General features: G+C 53.0%; 6 protein-coding genes across 6 annotated transcripts; 3 read left to right on the top strand and 3 right to left on the bottom strand.

Annotated features, from left to right (window-relative positions):
• Nucleotides 1–1,888: 1,888 nt before the first annotated feature.
• GLOTRDRAFT_93652 (DUF221-domain-containing protein) lies at nt 1,889–5,486 on the bottom strand (the record flags this gene model as incomplete). The annotated part of the gene is made up of 13 exons (XM_007868089.1): nt 1,889–2,437; nt 2,498–2,883; nt 2,939–3,008; nt 3,065–3,218; nt 3,275–3,346; nt 3,396–3,467; nt 3,525–3,618; nt 3,648–3,719; nt 3,778–4,030; nt 4,092–4,413; nt 4,478–5,223; nt 5,278–5,358; nt 5,379–5,486. 13 exons carry the CDS (start codon nt 5,484–5,486, stop codon nt 1,889–1,891), a joined length of 2,979 nt encoding a protein of 992 aa, XP_007866280.1.
• A 1,453-nt stretch (nt 5,487–6,939) lies between these two features.
• Nucleotides 6,940–8,914, top strand: GLOTRDRAFT_129404 (uncharacterized protein; the record flags this gene model as incomplete). Its single annotated transcript, XM_007868088.1, has 2 exons — nt 6,940–7,422; nt 8,285–8,914. 2 exons carry the CDS (start codon nt 6,940–6,942, stop codon nt 8,912–8,914), a joined length of 1,113 nt encoding a protein of 370 aa, XP_007866279.1.
• A 91-nt stretch (nt 8,915–9,005) lies between these two features.
• GLOTRDRAFT_129403 (uncharacterized protein) lies at nt 9,006–9,650 on the top strand (the record flags this gene model as incomplete). Its single annotated transcript, XM_007868087.1, has 1 exon — nt 9,006–9,650. The coding sequence occupies one exon, from the start codon at nt 9,006–9,008 to the stop codon at nt 9,648–9,650; it is 645 nt and encodes a 214-aa protein (XP_007866278.1).
• Nucleotides 9,651–9,992: 342 nt separating this feature from the next.
• On the bottom strand, nt 9,993–10,781 carry GLOTRDRAFT_121404 (uncharacterized protein; the record flags this gene model as incomplete). Its single annotated transcript, XM_007868086.1, has 6 exons — nt 9,993–10,133; nt 10,192–10,315; nt 10,376–10,481; nt 10,543–10,609; nt 10,659–10,695; nt 10,744–10,781. 6 exons carry the CDS (start codon nt 10,779–10,781, stop codon nt 9,993–9,995), a joined length of 513 nt encoding a protein of 170 aa, XP_007866277.1.
• A 491-nt stretch (nt 10,782–11,272) lies between these two features.
• Nucleotides 11,273–12,502, top strand: GLOTRDRAFT_76409 (uncharacterized protein). Its single transcript, XM_007868085.1, has 3 exons — nt 11,273–11,342; nt 11,393–11,506; nt 11,562–12,502. The coding sequence occupies exons 1-3, from the start codon at nt 11,288–11,290 to the stop codon at nt 12,293–12,295; spliced, it is 903 nt and encodes a 300-aa protein (XP_007866276.1). The 5' UTR covers nt 11,273–11,287; the 3' UTR covers nt 12,296–12,502.
• A 1,001-nt stretch (nt 12,503–13,503) lies between these two features.
• GLOTRDRAFT_129400 (uncharacterized protein) lies at nt 13,504–14,915 on the bottom strand (the record flags this gene model as incomplete). The annotated part of the gene is made up of 2 exons (XM_007868084.1): nt 13,504–14,832; nt 14,886–14,915. 2 exons carry the CDS (start codon nt 14,913–14,915, stop codon nt 13,504–13,506), a joined length of 1,359 nt encoding a protein of 452 aa, XP_007866275.1.
• Nucleotides 14,916–15,027: the final 112 nt, after the last annotated feature.

The following is a 15,027-nucleotide window of genomic DNA, read 5'->3' as shown; positions in this document are numbered from 1 at the left end:
ACGGGAGTAGAAATTGCTAGAGAAACTTGGTTAATTTTATTTCGCTATGTGAGACTCACCGGAGCTAATTGGATCGATGGCGGAGATAATTCACTCGACGAGTCAGGCCTATTGGCAAAGCTAGGATCGGTTATAATTCGCTAGGTTCGATGCTTTCGAACTTCTCGGGTCGCTGAGATCGTAACACTAATTCTCTGAGATGGTGAAGTCGAAACTTATTTTTCTGTATGCTACTTTGTACAATTTATACTACAGGAATGGCTTTGCGACCGTTCGGAGATAAATAACAAATAAACGCCGCTACCCACAGGATTGCTCAGCACTTTCCTCCGCTATACCATATACCATACGACTCTCTTGCGCTCCCACTTGCTCTTTCCTGCCCCTATAGGTCACCTCGACGCTTCGCCACCTGACCCAAGTGGTCCCATCACTCCGTGCGACACGCCGGTCACGTGTTAATTACCTCCGGCCGTTTGCTGACTGATGCTGACCTTATGGTGACTCGTATGCGTCCGCACCTTCGGTATCTTGACGGAAACGAGGGGGAGTGAGTGCTGGAGGGTGGGCATGAGGAAGACGCCCCTCGATAGAAGCGTCCGCGGGTCCCGGAGCTAACGCAGCTAGAAGTCGCATTGGTTAAGTCACTCCGGAGCTTCGGTGCGCGGAGATAAATCACTGAATGGGTCCGAGTACGCCTCGAGGATGTTGGGAAGTCCGGAGCTAAATAGAAAAAGTCTTTTAGAGCCCATAGAAGCCTAGAGGCGTGCGAGCGCTGTGTCGAATAAGCTCCGGGGCGCTTGTATGATGTGCTGAATCCGCGTTTTCGGGGGTCAGACGATCCTGAGGCTTATCAACGAGAACATGGGAGTGCGGCCGTAGCTACTGCCCCACTGTCGACACCTGGTAAGCCCTGCAGTCATGCCCGAGAAGTAATTGCGACAACTGGTAGAAGGGATAGCAGGATACAAGGACCGGACTCTGTCGGGACTTGTGGCAAAGGTTATGTATGTAGAATGTATCTACTCTAAATGTCCATGATCAGATTGTATATATGTACCAAATTACATTGACTTATGACTTTGGTGTTCTCTTGTATGAGATTATGTCGGTTATATGAACTTATCCAGAACTTATCCACCCGTTATCTTCATTATATGGCCCTAGAGCCAATTATGCAAAATTATGTCTAATTTGCCAGGGAGGGTTTTCCTGATGACTCACGGGGTATCATTTCAAAAATCAAGAGTAGGAGATCCACATGACTCAATGCTGTATGCATAGTTATCTGGCCTAGCAAACGAAAGACTGGCAATCTCTGGAGGCCCGGGGTCGTACACAAACCGCCCAACGCAGTACTTCAAGAATGGGCCTGCTGACAATACGGGCCCTTGATCATGAATGGCCTGAGTTGCATAGTTGCGAGGGTTATTACCACTCACATGAAATCATGAGTCCGGGGAGTACGCACTGGTCACACTGTTCTTAGAGGACTTCAGGCTTCTGGAGCTCTTGACTCGGACGACAGCAGGTATTGAGGCAAATGATAGACGCAGGTGGTTCCGACTGACACTGTGACAGAAGCATATCACGGCGTGTAGAAACTCGGACTGACTGTGGCATGAGCTGCACCCGTCCGTCTAGTACTATCTAGTGATTGCCCACTGCTGTCCCATAATCAACTCCGCATGAATACATGAATACACTGCTATAGATTAATATATATGAAGTCCATATCACGACCCGACAACATCGAAAACCAACAGCAGGCCTATCCCGCTGCTATTACTTAGTCTATGCAAATGAATGAGGGTGCAGCGGAAGAAGCCAAACCATAGTCCAGACTCCGTAGTACATGAAGCAACAAACGGCCCGCAGCCCGAGGGACTTATCCAGCAGAATATCCTCGGTTAAACGTTCCCCGTCCAGCCATGTTATCACTGGGAGCTGGCTGGCCGCTCGATGCATAAGGTCGGTGCACCGGAGCCATCCGGTAGCCCTCCGCGGGCTGGTGAGGTTGTGGCGGATACTGCGGAGGCAGTTGTGGAACAGGCGGCGGCGTCTCGTTCTGGTATGGATATGCTGAATTGACCGACACCGCACTATTGGCAAAACGGGGGTCAAAGTAGCCTAGCGGCTGCTGCGCAGCAAGCAGAGGCTGCTGATCGTTGCCGTCAAATCGACTCAACTCGATGTCGTGCGCTGGCGTTCCCAGTCGCGATGGGCCGTGCGCCATATATCTGTCGAACCTCGCGGCGCCCACGCCTGCCATAGACGGCGCGGGTGAGGATCGGCCATTGGCGTAATAGGTAGATTTTGAGGCATGAAGAGAAGCAGTATCACTGCCAAGGATGTTCGTCGAAGCCATTGACCGTTGATCCCAATCCAGTTCGCCGCGATCGCGCTGGTACAAGGCAGGATCGTAGTCCAGATTCGCCTTTATAAATATACATGTCAGTAAATGGACGAACATCGACAATCGTGCATGACGACTAACCTGATCGATACCCGCAATCTTGATACCAGATACCACTTGCGCTTCCATAGCCTGCCCGCCATACTCTGCCAGCTGCGCCTTGTCGTTCGCGATCTTGCCGGAATACACCTGAGGCAGCAACGGCATCATCTTCGAATGGAGCATCGGTGTGAACAGCTCGGAATGCAGTGCTGGGTGTCCGAACCGCTTTTCGAGGCGGTTTCCGGCGTTGTCAGCGCGTTGTGAATGTACCTTGGCAAGGCGCAACTCCTCTTCCGTAGGGATATAGTACCGGAATTGACGATCGAAAGTACGGTTCACGTACGCCTTGAAGATGAAGATGAAGACTATAGGAGGAAGCGTCGCGACCCAATGCCACGAGGTCCACCCCATTTGCAGACCCATAGCTGCAACAAAAAATCAGCAACTTCAATGCTCTGTAGCAACAGAGAAAACGCTCACTTAGGGTCATCAGTGCTTGCATCAGAACCACAGATGCGAGAATACGGTTAATGACAGGGTTCCACAAACGCTGCATGACAGCATTAGCAATAGTAGCCAGATATGTTCAATGACTGCAACACATACTCCGCCAGTCTCCACCCTAGAGACGAACACGAACATCAGCTGGTACTTGTATACCCAGGAGCTGATCCAGAACACAACCGCAGCAGCAGCAGCTACGAGAGGCGCCAACGGAGCGAACACGAAGCCCACGCATGCCATGAACAGTATGTTTGAGCTACCGACACAAACCGCTCAATTTACAGCTTCAAAACGCAAGACATTCCCACTCACTAATAGATGGCATACTCGAAATCCGGCGGTCGTGTCCAATCCCTGATGTCCCTTGGCGTCCGGCCAAATACACTGCAAGCAGTCGTCAGTCCAATCGACGAGACACGTGCTTGGGACGTACTGAGTCTTGAAAGTCGTCCACACAAGGTTCAATATCTGCGCAAGGTCGAATACAGCCAGGAAACCACGAAGACTGAGATAAGCAGAACGTCAGCTTAGGGCGACATAGAAAAGGCGATCGGAAACTAACGGGAAGAACGTGAGCCAGTACGACGATTGGCCGATATACGTCTGATTGATGGTAGCGGGTAATTCTGGAGATAGAAACCTCCATTTAGCACCGTCTCGGACAACGCAAAGAGATCATCCTCACGTTTCAAATTCGCTATAATCGTGCTGAAACTCTTATGCTCCCCAATAAGCGTGACAACCTGTGCAATCGCCTCTACACAAAGGAAGGCACATCAGCTCAACTGTCGACGTATAGCAACAGCACCACTTACTGAAAGCGACACCAATGAGCGTGAAGATGATCAGCTGCGAAATGACCAGGAACGCAAAGTAGCGCGCGACAACTGCACGGTCAAGTCTAGAGTGCGTATGCGCGCCCATGTACCGCGTAAGCCAGCGCATGAGGACTGGCAAGAAATAACCGAAGATCGCGGACACCGTAGGCGGCAGCACACCAGAGATGATTGCGAACGTAGTCGGTGAATTATCAGCCCACCTCTTCAGGAACCCTACGTATGCAGAGATCTGATAGCAAGTCCCTTGTCAGGATAACCGTGACGAGTATGGACACGGCCCGACTACTCACGGCGCTCAAGTTGGCCAGCACTGAGATTGCGAATAGCGGCACAGTATTGAAGAAACACACCACAGCAAGGAGCAAGAACCCAATCATCCGCAAACGCGCCACCTCGCCGGGGCTCTTCGTGATATTGCTCCAGATGATGTCCTTCGGGTTCGGCGCGAGCGTAACGATTGTGCCCTTCGGTCGCTTGTTCCGCAGCAAGTTCGCGACGATATGTGCATATGGGACCGCAGCCATAGATGCGAATCCGTAGTTCTCCGCCTTGCGCTTGTCGATCTGGTGTCGATACTCCTCAACGGCCGCCTCCGTGCGTCTTAGTTTCTGCCTGAGTTTTGGGTGAACGGCAGTCAGTGGTAAACTTATTGAAATTACTAAGCTCCTTAACTCACGTGTAGTAATCAATCGCATCCTTCTTCTCACCACCACAACAACCGAGGAAACCGCCCTGCCTTATCGTCGGCCGCTCCTTCCCGATCCGCCCGCCCTTCAAATACCGAACCAGCACCTTCTCCAGCTCACGCACCGTCTCGTTGTGATACTCAATCAACTCCGGCAGCCGGCCAACCTTGCGCCCAATATGCACGGAAGTTGTGGGGTACGGCACCTGGACGGATTCGAAGATCGCGCGGATACCCTCGTCCGACTGGAGCTGCCTTGGTACACGCAGGATGAGGAGCGTGCGTGCGTAAAACGACTGCTGGTACTCGGGGCTGCGGAACCAGTTCTGTCGTAACCGCACCATGTTTCGCCAGTGCACCCATACGAAGCCCATCACGAGCGCAGTGATGCCGTACGTCACCGCTATGTGCACGAACAGCAGATTCGTCCCGTAGATGTTGCTGACAGTGAGCATGGACAGGATGTCCGGCTTAGTGTCCGAGTCCTCGAAGTTTTTCATGTTATAGGTGAGGTTGACGGGGATAAGCGTCGCGCAGACTAGGGCGGCGATGGCGGTGAATAGCCATCGCAGGAGGCGCAGGAAGCGGAGGAAGGCGATCGCATCGAGGCCGATCTTGTCGACAAGGTCGGCTTCGTGATAGTGGAGGATGGGTGAAACCCAGCCGAGGGGCGAGTCGGAGATGGCGGGCGGCTTTTGGGCGCCTGTGTGATACTTTACTTTCGGTTCGTAGATAACCTGCCGCCAGAGCAAGGTGAGTACGCTACAATAAATCATTGGCATACTGCGCACCTTGTTTCGTGGTCGGAGGATGTTGAATACAAAGATCGTAGCGAACTGCACTTCAACGTCACACAGCTGCCCCGCACGCCCCTGCTGAATGCTGCACTCACCGAAACAATCGCCATCAGGATAACCTGCGAAGCCACGGCCTGCGATGAGACGGTTCTGCCCACATTGCTCTGGATGAGCTGGTTGATGGTGTCGGTTGTGTTGGACATGGTCGAAGGTCGTTACTGCGGGGAAGAGAAAAGCGTATGTCTGGCAGCTGGCGGCGCCGGTAGGACCTGCGGTACCGTTGAGAGAGTGATTAGGGGCAAGCCAGAATACAACGAGGATATGGACTGTCAATAGCCTGCTCTGACAGAGGATCGAGCCCAGAGGGGTGCGGTGAGCGCACCTCAAGTAGATCCAGCTAATAGAGACCCGTTTACGTAAGCGATCTTTTGTTCCCGCCGCGGTCAACAATTGAAGTCTGGGATCTAAACTTTGTCTAAATTCGCGATGCATCGTTGCAGGACCTCGAAGACCGTCCAGACAACACCGTAAGCGCAGGGCCTTGGCCGTCACCTATAAGACAGATTTAGCGACCATATACATTTTGCAATAAGCGAGGGTTGGAACATCTTACTTGTAGGCGAAAGCCAAAGAGGTACGCTCACACTAGATGACTATGAGTACGGCCGGACGCGTCGCTCGGGTATGGCTGGATGGGATGGTGGGGGCAGAGGGAAAAAAAGTACAGTTGAAGTAGAGCCTGCCGGTTTATAAGGAATTTTAGAAAGGTAAAAATACGTCGACATATGTCGTAGGTGAAAAGAACTGATAGTGAAGAAGTGACTTCCATAGAAGGCTTGTGTGTTACTGGATATAGTAAGTACTGCAAGCCGAGGCCACAGTTCGGTCAAAGCCGAATAGACATATTTAAGCCCAGCTTTAGCCTCTTTCGTGCATCACTAGGAGAAACAAATGACCTTGTTCGACCCTTGTCCTGACAGCGGAAAGCAGGAAGATTTGAGGTGGAACGTCATCGCTAATTACCTATGTCGTAGGTAGAAAGGTACAGACTTGGTGCAGCATCAACAGCAACTTGTGTATCTGCGGGATGGAGGAGGGGGGTGGAGGGATCCTCCGGCAATCCCACGAAGGCAGAGTCGTGATGCGGCCTTGATGTGAACGTAGAATACGCCGAAAAGCAGTGCTGTGACCATGAACGGATGCTGTCGGTGGCGGACGGCACACATCTACGGTACGGGACGAGTTACAGTGAAGCATGATGGCCAACAGCCAAGTTGTGTTCGAGCACGACAGCGCTGCTACTATTTCCTAAGAACCCATTCCCCAACCCGCATGTCAGCAAACTTCAGATATGCTACAAGGTGCTATAGCCGGTGACCTGAGTCTGTTCTTGATGTTCATTCGAGCTACAGCTAATCCGCATGAACATCATGCGAAACCCGTCGCGAGTCGAGTAGACCGAGCCCGGGGCAGGGTCTTGTCATACCTCTACTTCCGAGTCAGAGTGCAACCGTGGAAGGGAGCGGGAAATACAAGGAAAAATACAGCGATTATGGCCCCAGAACCGAGGCGGGTCCTCCTAGATTCCGCAAGTATGTCGGCGGCCACGAAGCGAGTGCGGTCCCCCCTAGGTTCCGGAAGTATGCATCATGGGCCATGGCACGCTCTGATGGCATGGTACCGAGCCAAGAGCCGACAGCAGGGGAAGCCCTTAGGTCACGTCCCCTACCACAGGTGCTGGCAGAAGATAAATCTGTCGCCAAGCAGCTGCTTCCCTCTCAGACTAGAGACAACCTGCAGCAGCGCTTGAACCGGGAGCAGCGGGCCATGCAACAGAAATCAACGGACATGGAAGCCTTTGCCGTGCGACCTCTTTCTGTGATGGATAATATTCCCGTGCCATATCATCAGACTGCAATCGAGCTTTCGCCGAAGTCCACCGCGACAACCTGCAACGAGGACAACAAACTCGGAACCCGCGGCCAAACCGATTCAACGACGGACATCCCGGTGCGCCGAGCCAGTGGCATATTGCAATCCACAGAGAACTTGAGCGAAGGGTCCGCGGACACCAGACAGGCGCATCGGTACCTCTCCGTCTTGCAGTACCTGCCGTATCGCGCTTCCTTGCGGGCGAAGGTGAGAGACGGGGATGGAGGAGCCTCCCTCTTGCCCTCTGGTTACATTCCGTCGTGCCCCTTCCTATCCTTTCGAGAGGAATTAAGGAACGGTTAGGGCTTCAGACGAAAGGTGCATGATCTTAGATTCTCCTTGGCACGCATGTCATTGGGCTGCGTGGGGTATCAGTCAAAAGGCCTTGCAACAGATGTAGCCTCAAAGAACGTTCTCGCCTCTCGTCTGCGAGTACCGCAATAAGACTGGAAACAACTTGAAGAGAAAATATTGCAGAGTTAGTGTAGTACTAGCTCTAGTCACGTGAAATATTGAGGGCAGGCGAACGCGCACCTCTGAGTCGGGACTCGGGATTCAGTAGGCCACCATTCGCCTCAAAAGCCCGGTCCCTCAGGCAATTACGCTCGCAAAGACTGCGGTCAGAGGGAATCTGTATTGCCAACAACCTGTTGACGCTGAAGCCTGAAACTACATTGATTGCTTGCATAGAACCATCCACCCAAATCCGCACTTAAGCCTTATCTTCGCCAGCTCAGCCAGACTATCATGCACCGTGCATTGAGTCAAGTGGACCTCTTGCTCCTATTTTTTGAAACGCTATCCAATGATGGTGGAAGAAATTGGGAGCTGTTAGCGGCAGCATTGACATGCAAGACTTTTAGCGAGGTAGCTCTGAAGGTCCTGTGGAAACATCTCTACGGGTTCCATCGTCTACTCCGCGTCTGCAAAGGCTACAAACTTGAGAAAAGACGAAGGTCCTGTGTAAGTGGCTTGCTATATTGCAGCTCCAACCCAGTACGGTCTGCTCAACACTGTACTGCAGTATCTCACGAACTGTATCGATTCAGCTGATATCCAACGTTTGAAGAAATACGCATCGTATGTGCAGGAGCTATCCTGCAACGGCTATATCCAGGTTCATGAATCTGTGTACCAAACACTACGGGCCCGTGGTTTATCACCCGTCTTCCCAAATCTTCGCGCGCTGAACTGGTGGGGTTCGGAGGAGGAACTGTCCGTCCTCATCCCAAAAGGCTCTCGAATACTCTCCCTTTATGTCTCTCTTGACCCCTATAACCCCAGACATATTGCTGTCCGAAAGCTGCAATCGCTTCTCGACGGACTCCCGGCATACGCCCCTGACGTAAAGCAACTCCTGTTGACGAAGATACCCGTCGACCTCTCGTTGCATGCTATCTCTGAGTTTAAATCTCTGAATATCGTGCGGCTGTCTTCCAAGACACGGTCTCGTAAATCACGTCAGGTTCGTCCGTACGCGTACAGTTGGGTAACATGGGACATCCTCCGTGCCATGGCCCCCTTCCACAGGTTTCGGAAGTTGGATATTGAAGTTTCGAACTTGTTCCTTCCTTCGGACAGCGCCTTCCTCGAATTCTCGGAACTGGAAGAGCTCAAATTGAATGGCCATATGGCGAATGTCATGGCCGATTCTCCCGCGTATCCTGGCAGACAAACTGGTGTCACTGGAAATGTCTAGCATCGATATCGGCGAATACAAGCCCCTTCCGATACAGGATGCCTTGCCGCTTACGGCGCTCAAACAGTGTAGATGGCATATCCCTCGCGCAATGGGATATTACACCGGCAGGGACCTAATCCGAAGAGCTCTGCTCTCCAAGGACCTGGAGGAAATGTACGTCCACGGGAGGAACGACTCTATTGACTTCTACCCCGAAGATTTCCGTGCCATGGCTCTTGCCTGGCCACGTCTCAAGAACCTCGGCCTCTATATTCCAGCTGACTCAGTTGGTGACTATGACGATGAGATGGTCACAGAAGTGCCGCCGATCAGCATCCTCGAGACTTTCGCGCGCCATTGCCCGATGCTTGAGTGGTGGAATGTCCCTGTGTATTACGACACTCCCCTCCCTGACGTTTCCTCCATACCGCCAAATCGAAATATGCAGTCGTTATACCTTACCACTGAGTCCGAGGACATAGAGACGGCGGCGGAGGTGGCCCTCTTTCTGTACACCCTCTTTCCTGAGGTCGGCACTGTCGACGAGGACGCATGGGGCGGTAAAATACATGAGATGATATTGCGGCTGCAGATGGGCGTGGAGGATTGGATTCTGTCTGGATCGGATGCTTCACACTCTGACAAGGATGAGGACCACGGGGAGATCACTGATGAAGAAGAGGAGGGATATAGTGACGAAGAGGTCGCGCATGGCGATGAAAGTGCAAGGGACGAAGATCATGAGGACGACTAATGAAGAGATAGAAGTGCGCGGAGACTGCTTTATGACTCCGAATAGACGAGGAGACGGACGGCGTGAAGCTCTCGAGGGCGGGCGGTCATAGCTCCCATGCGGGTATGGTAGACCCTCTATGTAGCCCATAGTCGAGCTCCATTGTTCCCATTGGGCCGAGTTTGCTAGCAGCCGCCTACCGTGCCTTGCAAGATACACACTTTCACTGTAAGACTCTTGTTTCCTTTGCGACCCTGAATGCCAGTACGACGGCCTTAAAAACTAGATAGGCCAGCAGGCTTGCGCTTCGGCACATCACCATGACAAATATTTATTTATTTCTCCCATTCCTGTCCACCCCAACTAACCGAATACCGTCGCTGTTGTATAGACGTCCGTGACTGTCTTTGTCGCTGCCCACTCTGTGAGCGTCGTCGTGCCGACGTACACCGGGCTCGGGGTCGCGATCGTATACGCGTCGTTGGTGTTCGTCGTTGTGCACGCCTGTGCCATTAACATCACATTATACATGACACTGAGAGGGAGAAGGGCAAATACGCACGTAGTCAACAACGGTGGTGTAAGTCGTCGCGTTCGGGTCGGGAACCACCGGGGGCGTGGGGAGATAGAAAATCGTGGAGTAGTCGGACAAGCTGTATTCGATTTGGGAAAAAGTCGACGTCGTACTACCGCGATCGAAATCAAAATCAGTACATGATATTTGGCGAGGAGCGGGTAAGACGTACGTGTACGGCAGCGACACCGTCTCGGTGACCGCGGGCACTGTCGTCGGCGTCGGCTTGTACACAATGTACGGGCACGTCTGAATGTAAGTTATCGTCCAGGTCGATGCTGAGGTTCGTAGACGGGTGAGAAGCCGATTCCGGTTGTAAGCAAGGTGGGGAGAACTTACTGATTGTTATACCCAGTGCGGGTGCGGCGAGCGCTGCAATCAGAGCGGGGATGTCGGCGAAACGCATCTACAACCGTGATTAGAACAGATCATTTCAAGAGAAAGTCGAAACGTACCTTGTACTTGCTCTTGGGACGAGAGTAAGCACGGAGACTGATAGCAGTGATCGCGGCCTCTTATAAGAGGCCGCCATATGCATACCGTCCTTCCATGGACTCTTCTAGGCTGACCAGAGCCATAGGCACTTCGTGTCATTTCATGAGACCCGGAATCCAAATGCAAGCACTGGTCCGATATTGTCTTGGCACGATAACTGGCTCAGGTCAGAAGAGAGGCACCATCCCCGTGCGCAAGGCACGGATGGGCTTCTCGGGAGTTGCAGCGTAGCATAAGGAGGCATTACCGTGAGGTTGAATGATGATGGGTATATGGGGATAACTGTTCCCGTACACAAATGCCCACAGCGGATCAGATATGCCCCTTTGCGCATATCATCCCGCGTGCTTCATAAGTCTGCGATGGCGTCAACTCTGGCATTACGAGCGGCTTGGTCCTCGTCCTGGTCACAGTAAGCTGCATTCACGAGAGCGCAACTCCGAAGGTCATGGCAGAAGATGACAGAGGCAGGACTCGAACGCGGAATCAAAGAGCTCACTGATGGCTGCCACGTGGTCGATCAATGCTCCCCCGCATACGTCAGGGCAAACGTCGCGGCAAGTCGTTCCACTTTGCTTTGACTTCGACGATGTCCTGGATGCACTGGAAGCCCAATGTCGCAGATGCGATGCTCTGGTATGACAGTGAGCAGCGACCGACGTGCTAGCGCGTATGGGGACTCACCTGACTCCAGCCGCCAGAAAATGGTTCGCTGTCGTGCCAGCCCTCACCACGCCGACCACATTCTTCATCAACGCGCCCTTCGGCCGGTTCTCTCCAAAGGGAGATAGCATATTCCTCGTAGATGGTTCGCCGCGCTGCTTTTTTCCGAGGATAAAGCATACCGTGCTCACCCATCGCAGGCATCAAATCCTGGATCCTGATGGAACTTGTCTCCCCTGCCTTCTTCATCTACACATACCTAGCTTCCCCGCTCACCCACACGACCCACATTCCGTCTCCCTCCGACCCCACCACGCCCTTCGTTGCTCTCTTTCTCACGCACTACCTTAATCGCGCCGTACTCTCGCCCCTGCGCACGCCCACACGCTCGAAATCTCACATCATGGTGCCCCTCGCCGCCGTCGCCTTCAATACCATCAATGGCTCCCTCCTAGGCACGTACCTTTCATCCCCGGCCGCCACCGCTTTCCTCGTTTCTTCCCAGGTGCCATGGAAGTTCTACGCTGGGCTCGCGCTCTGGCTGGCGGGGTTCGCGGGCAACATCCTGCACGACGAGATTCTGCTCAATATACGGCGCAAGTCCATCCGCGACGCAAAGAAGGCCGAGGCGCAGGGAAAGGAGAAGCCCAAGAACCACTACGCGATCCCTCACGGCTACCTGTACTCGCTCATATCTTACCCGAACTACTTCTGCGAGTGGGTCGAGTGGTTCGGCTTCGCGCTCGCGTGCGCGCCGATGCCCTCGTTCGCGTCGGGCGCTGAGTTCCTGAGGACTGTGAGTCCGCCGTGGCTGTTCTTCATGGCGGAGGTGTGCACGATGCTGCCGAGGGCGTATAAGGGGCACCAGTGGTACCACGAGAAGTTCCCGGACTATCCCAAAGACAGGAAGGCGGTCGTGCCATTCATCTTATAGATGCATAACGTTGACATTTGCACGCATATACTTGGCATATACCCGCAGATTATCGGATATTGCCTGCAGTAGTTGAAGATAACGAACGCATGCGCCCGGGCGTTGACAGCCTTGCGTTTGTAAAGTATTTCATCGTCTTGTATTTCTCTTGTGACCCCGGTCTGCCCGTGCGTCATCAATCGAATTCAATACATATCATGTTGCGACTAGTAGAAGTTACACCTAGCTCCCATTCCGTCTGCGATTCTGACGCAAGCGCCCAGCTACGGCGCGTTGCAAGTCAAGAAAACTAGCAAGTACTGCACTCGCGGCTATGAGGAGGTGGGGAGAAAAGGGGCGTCTCACTTATATATGCACCGGCGGTGCGAAGAGGTCATGTCCGCTGTGAAATCTGAGAAGGAGTCGGTGGTTGAGTCGGTCGAGTTGGGCGGTGGACCTTACTGGACTGAAAATGCCAGGGTGTCAGCCATCTCCAAGGGGCATCGCCTGGAGAAATCCGTGAACCCGACTACCTCTAGAGGTGACTGCAGAGTGGCGCTGGCGCTGGGTACCCAGCGTGGCCACTTTAGTCACTGCAGAGCCCCGCTGCAGTACGCTGGGGTACGCTGCAGTGGCGCTGGCTAGTAACCCGCGGGATGTCATGCGAGATTTGTCCGAGTGCGTGACCCAACGCGTCGACGCGTCTTTGGAGATGCCAGGCCGCGTCTCCACATTTTTCGCCGCTTTTCTTTAAATTTTCTTTACACTAGTGTATATAAACTGTATGCTCCCACTTTAGTCTTTCCTGTACTATCGCATTCCAATGGGAGATGCGCCGTGTCTGCACTTGTGGCAATCCTGGTCCTCACTGTACGTGCTCAGTGGCAGAACGAATGCCTCCTGGATCGCCCTTTCAAAGCCCATATCGAGGTGCACCGACATATATCCATACCCAGCCTATTCAATACCCGTTCCACCCACCGCCGATGATGCATCCCATCCCGGCACCACCGCAAGGCAATCCACCCCAGACACCAATGCGCCCTAGTCAATGGTCCTATGCTCACATGCGGGGCCATGGCATGGTACCGGGACATTACTGAGGAGGAGAAAAACAGATACAACAATACAGCTAGCGCGACGCAGATAAATTATAAAAGATCACAGCAACTTGCAAAGAGAGCATATGAAGAAGATGGGACAATTCCATCCCCAGAGAAATTGTGGCGCTACTTCCAACTGGGCCTTGCGGAACCAGATGATTTCCCGGTGTTACGCATTGACTCACCGCTACGGAGAGCTTCCTTCGAACGAAGTTGTCTGCTAGATGTAGCGGTGCCAACTTCTCCGTCCCCCCTTTTTTCACGTCGTGTCCAAACGCTCCCTGCCTTTGCTTTCACTGTATTTGCAGGTAACTCTGGAACATGCGACGCTTTCGAAGAGGATGCATTTTTCTTGGGTACCCTCGCCCGTTCTTGGCCGCGGCGCCCAGGACTTTCCCCTTCTGTACGTCGCGTATGGCCAAGTTCGGTGCTAGCGTCCGCCTTAGGTAGAGGAGAACGCGACGGCCGTTGGGCCTTGGTAGCTGGAGGCATGGATTGTTTGGAGGGTTTACGTTCTTGAGGTGACGGACTAAGTGGACCTTTGTTTACCGTCTGCTTTGAGGCAGGGTCAGGATCGATAGATTCAGATGCAGTGGCAGTTGCGACAGCGCTTGATTTGGGAGCTAACGTCGCCTTCGACTCGAAACCACTCTGTTCGCTGGCTTCCCCGCCTGAACCAGGAAGGGCAACGCCTGACTTCTCAGTAATGGGCTCAGATTGAACCAGAGGCTCTCCAGGAGCACGTTCTTCCACGGCCTGAAGTGTGGTCGGACGAGAGATGCGGGAACTTGACTCCTTGTGTCGCGATGTATGAGTGTCATAGCGCAACGGCGCGCCTGATTCTGTTCCGGAACCTGATCCTGCCATTCCCGCGAATCTGCCAGGATCGTTCGAACCGGGGTGGGTCCTATCACGGCTCGACGTATACCAGGAGATCCTTTGCGACAGGGTAATACCTGTCTCTGTGTTTTCCTCTGTCCGGGGTCTACCAGCGGGCTTGAACTCTTTGGCACCGTCGTTGCGCGGCCACTTGCTCCGATCCTCAAGGGCATCCTCGATGACCTTCAAAAACGATTCATGTGAAATCCTGTCCTTTAACTCGTCCTCGGCTTCCTGACGCAGTAAAGCCTTGATCTCCGGATCCCGGACGTACTTGGTGTATACCAGAAATCGAAGCTTGGCGAGGCAATTCGTGAGCGGGACATTACCCTCAACTTCGACCTTTCCGAGAGTGAGGAATATCATTTTGCCGCCTCCCTTCGGAGTGTCAAATATCTCGGTGACACAGTCCTTGCCAGGCCGCGGGGTACCGTACTCCGTAATGGTCACCCAAGAGTTGGTGTGTCGAAGAACTGCCCAGAGAACGGTCCAAAAGACGGACTCCAAATCATGCCATGATTTGTGGTCGCTCTGGTTCTCTTGTAGTCGCTCAATGGACAGGAATTGGATAGTTCCCTAGATGATGTTTGTCAATGAGGTACACGGGCAACGGAGGCAGACGTACGCACCGTAAGGTACTTTAGTTCTTTCTTCGACATTTCTGGAATAAATGCTAATTCTGGATCAATCAGAAAACCCTTGGCGCCATTTTCCTTCGCTGGATCGATGCTGATCATGATATTATTTGCGCTGATGTCTCGATGAAGGACA

Source organism: Gloeophyllum trabeum, assembly GCF_000344685.1.
Source record: "Gloeophyllum trabeum ATCC 11539 unplaced genomic scaffold GLOTRscaffold_00007, whole genome shotgun sequence".
In the NCBI taxonomy this organism is placed as follows: domain Eukaryota; kingdom Fungi; phylum Basidiomycota; class Agaricomycetes; order Gloeophyllales; family Gloeophyllaceae; genus Gloeophyllum; species Gloeophyllum trabeum.
The sequence above is the reverse complement of the archived record's forward strand: the minus strand, read 5'-3'. Positions and strand labels throughout refer to the sequence as shown.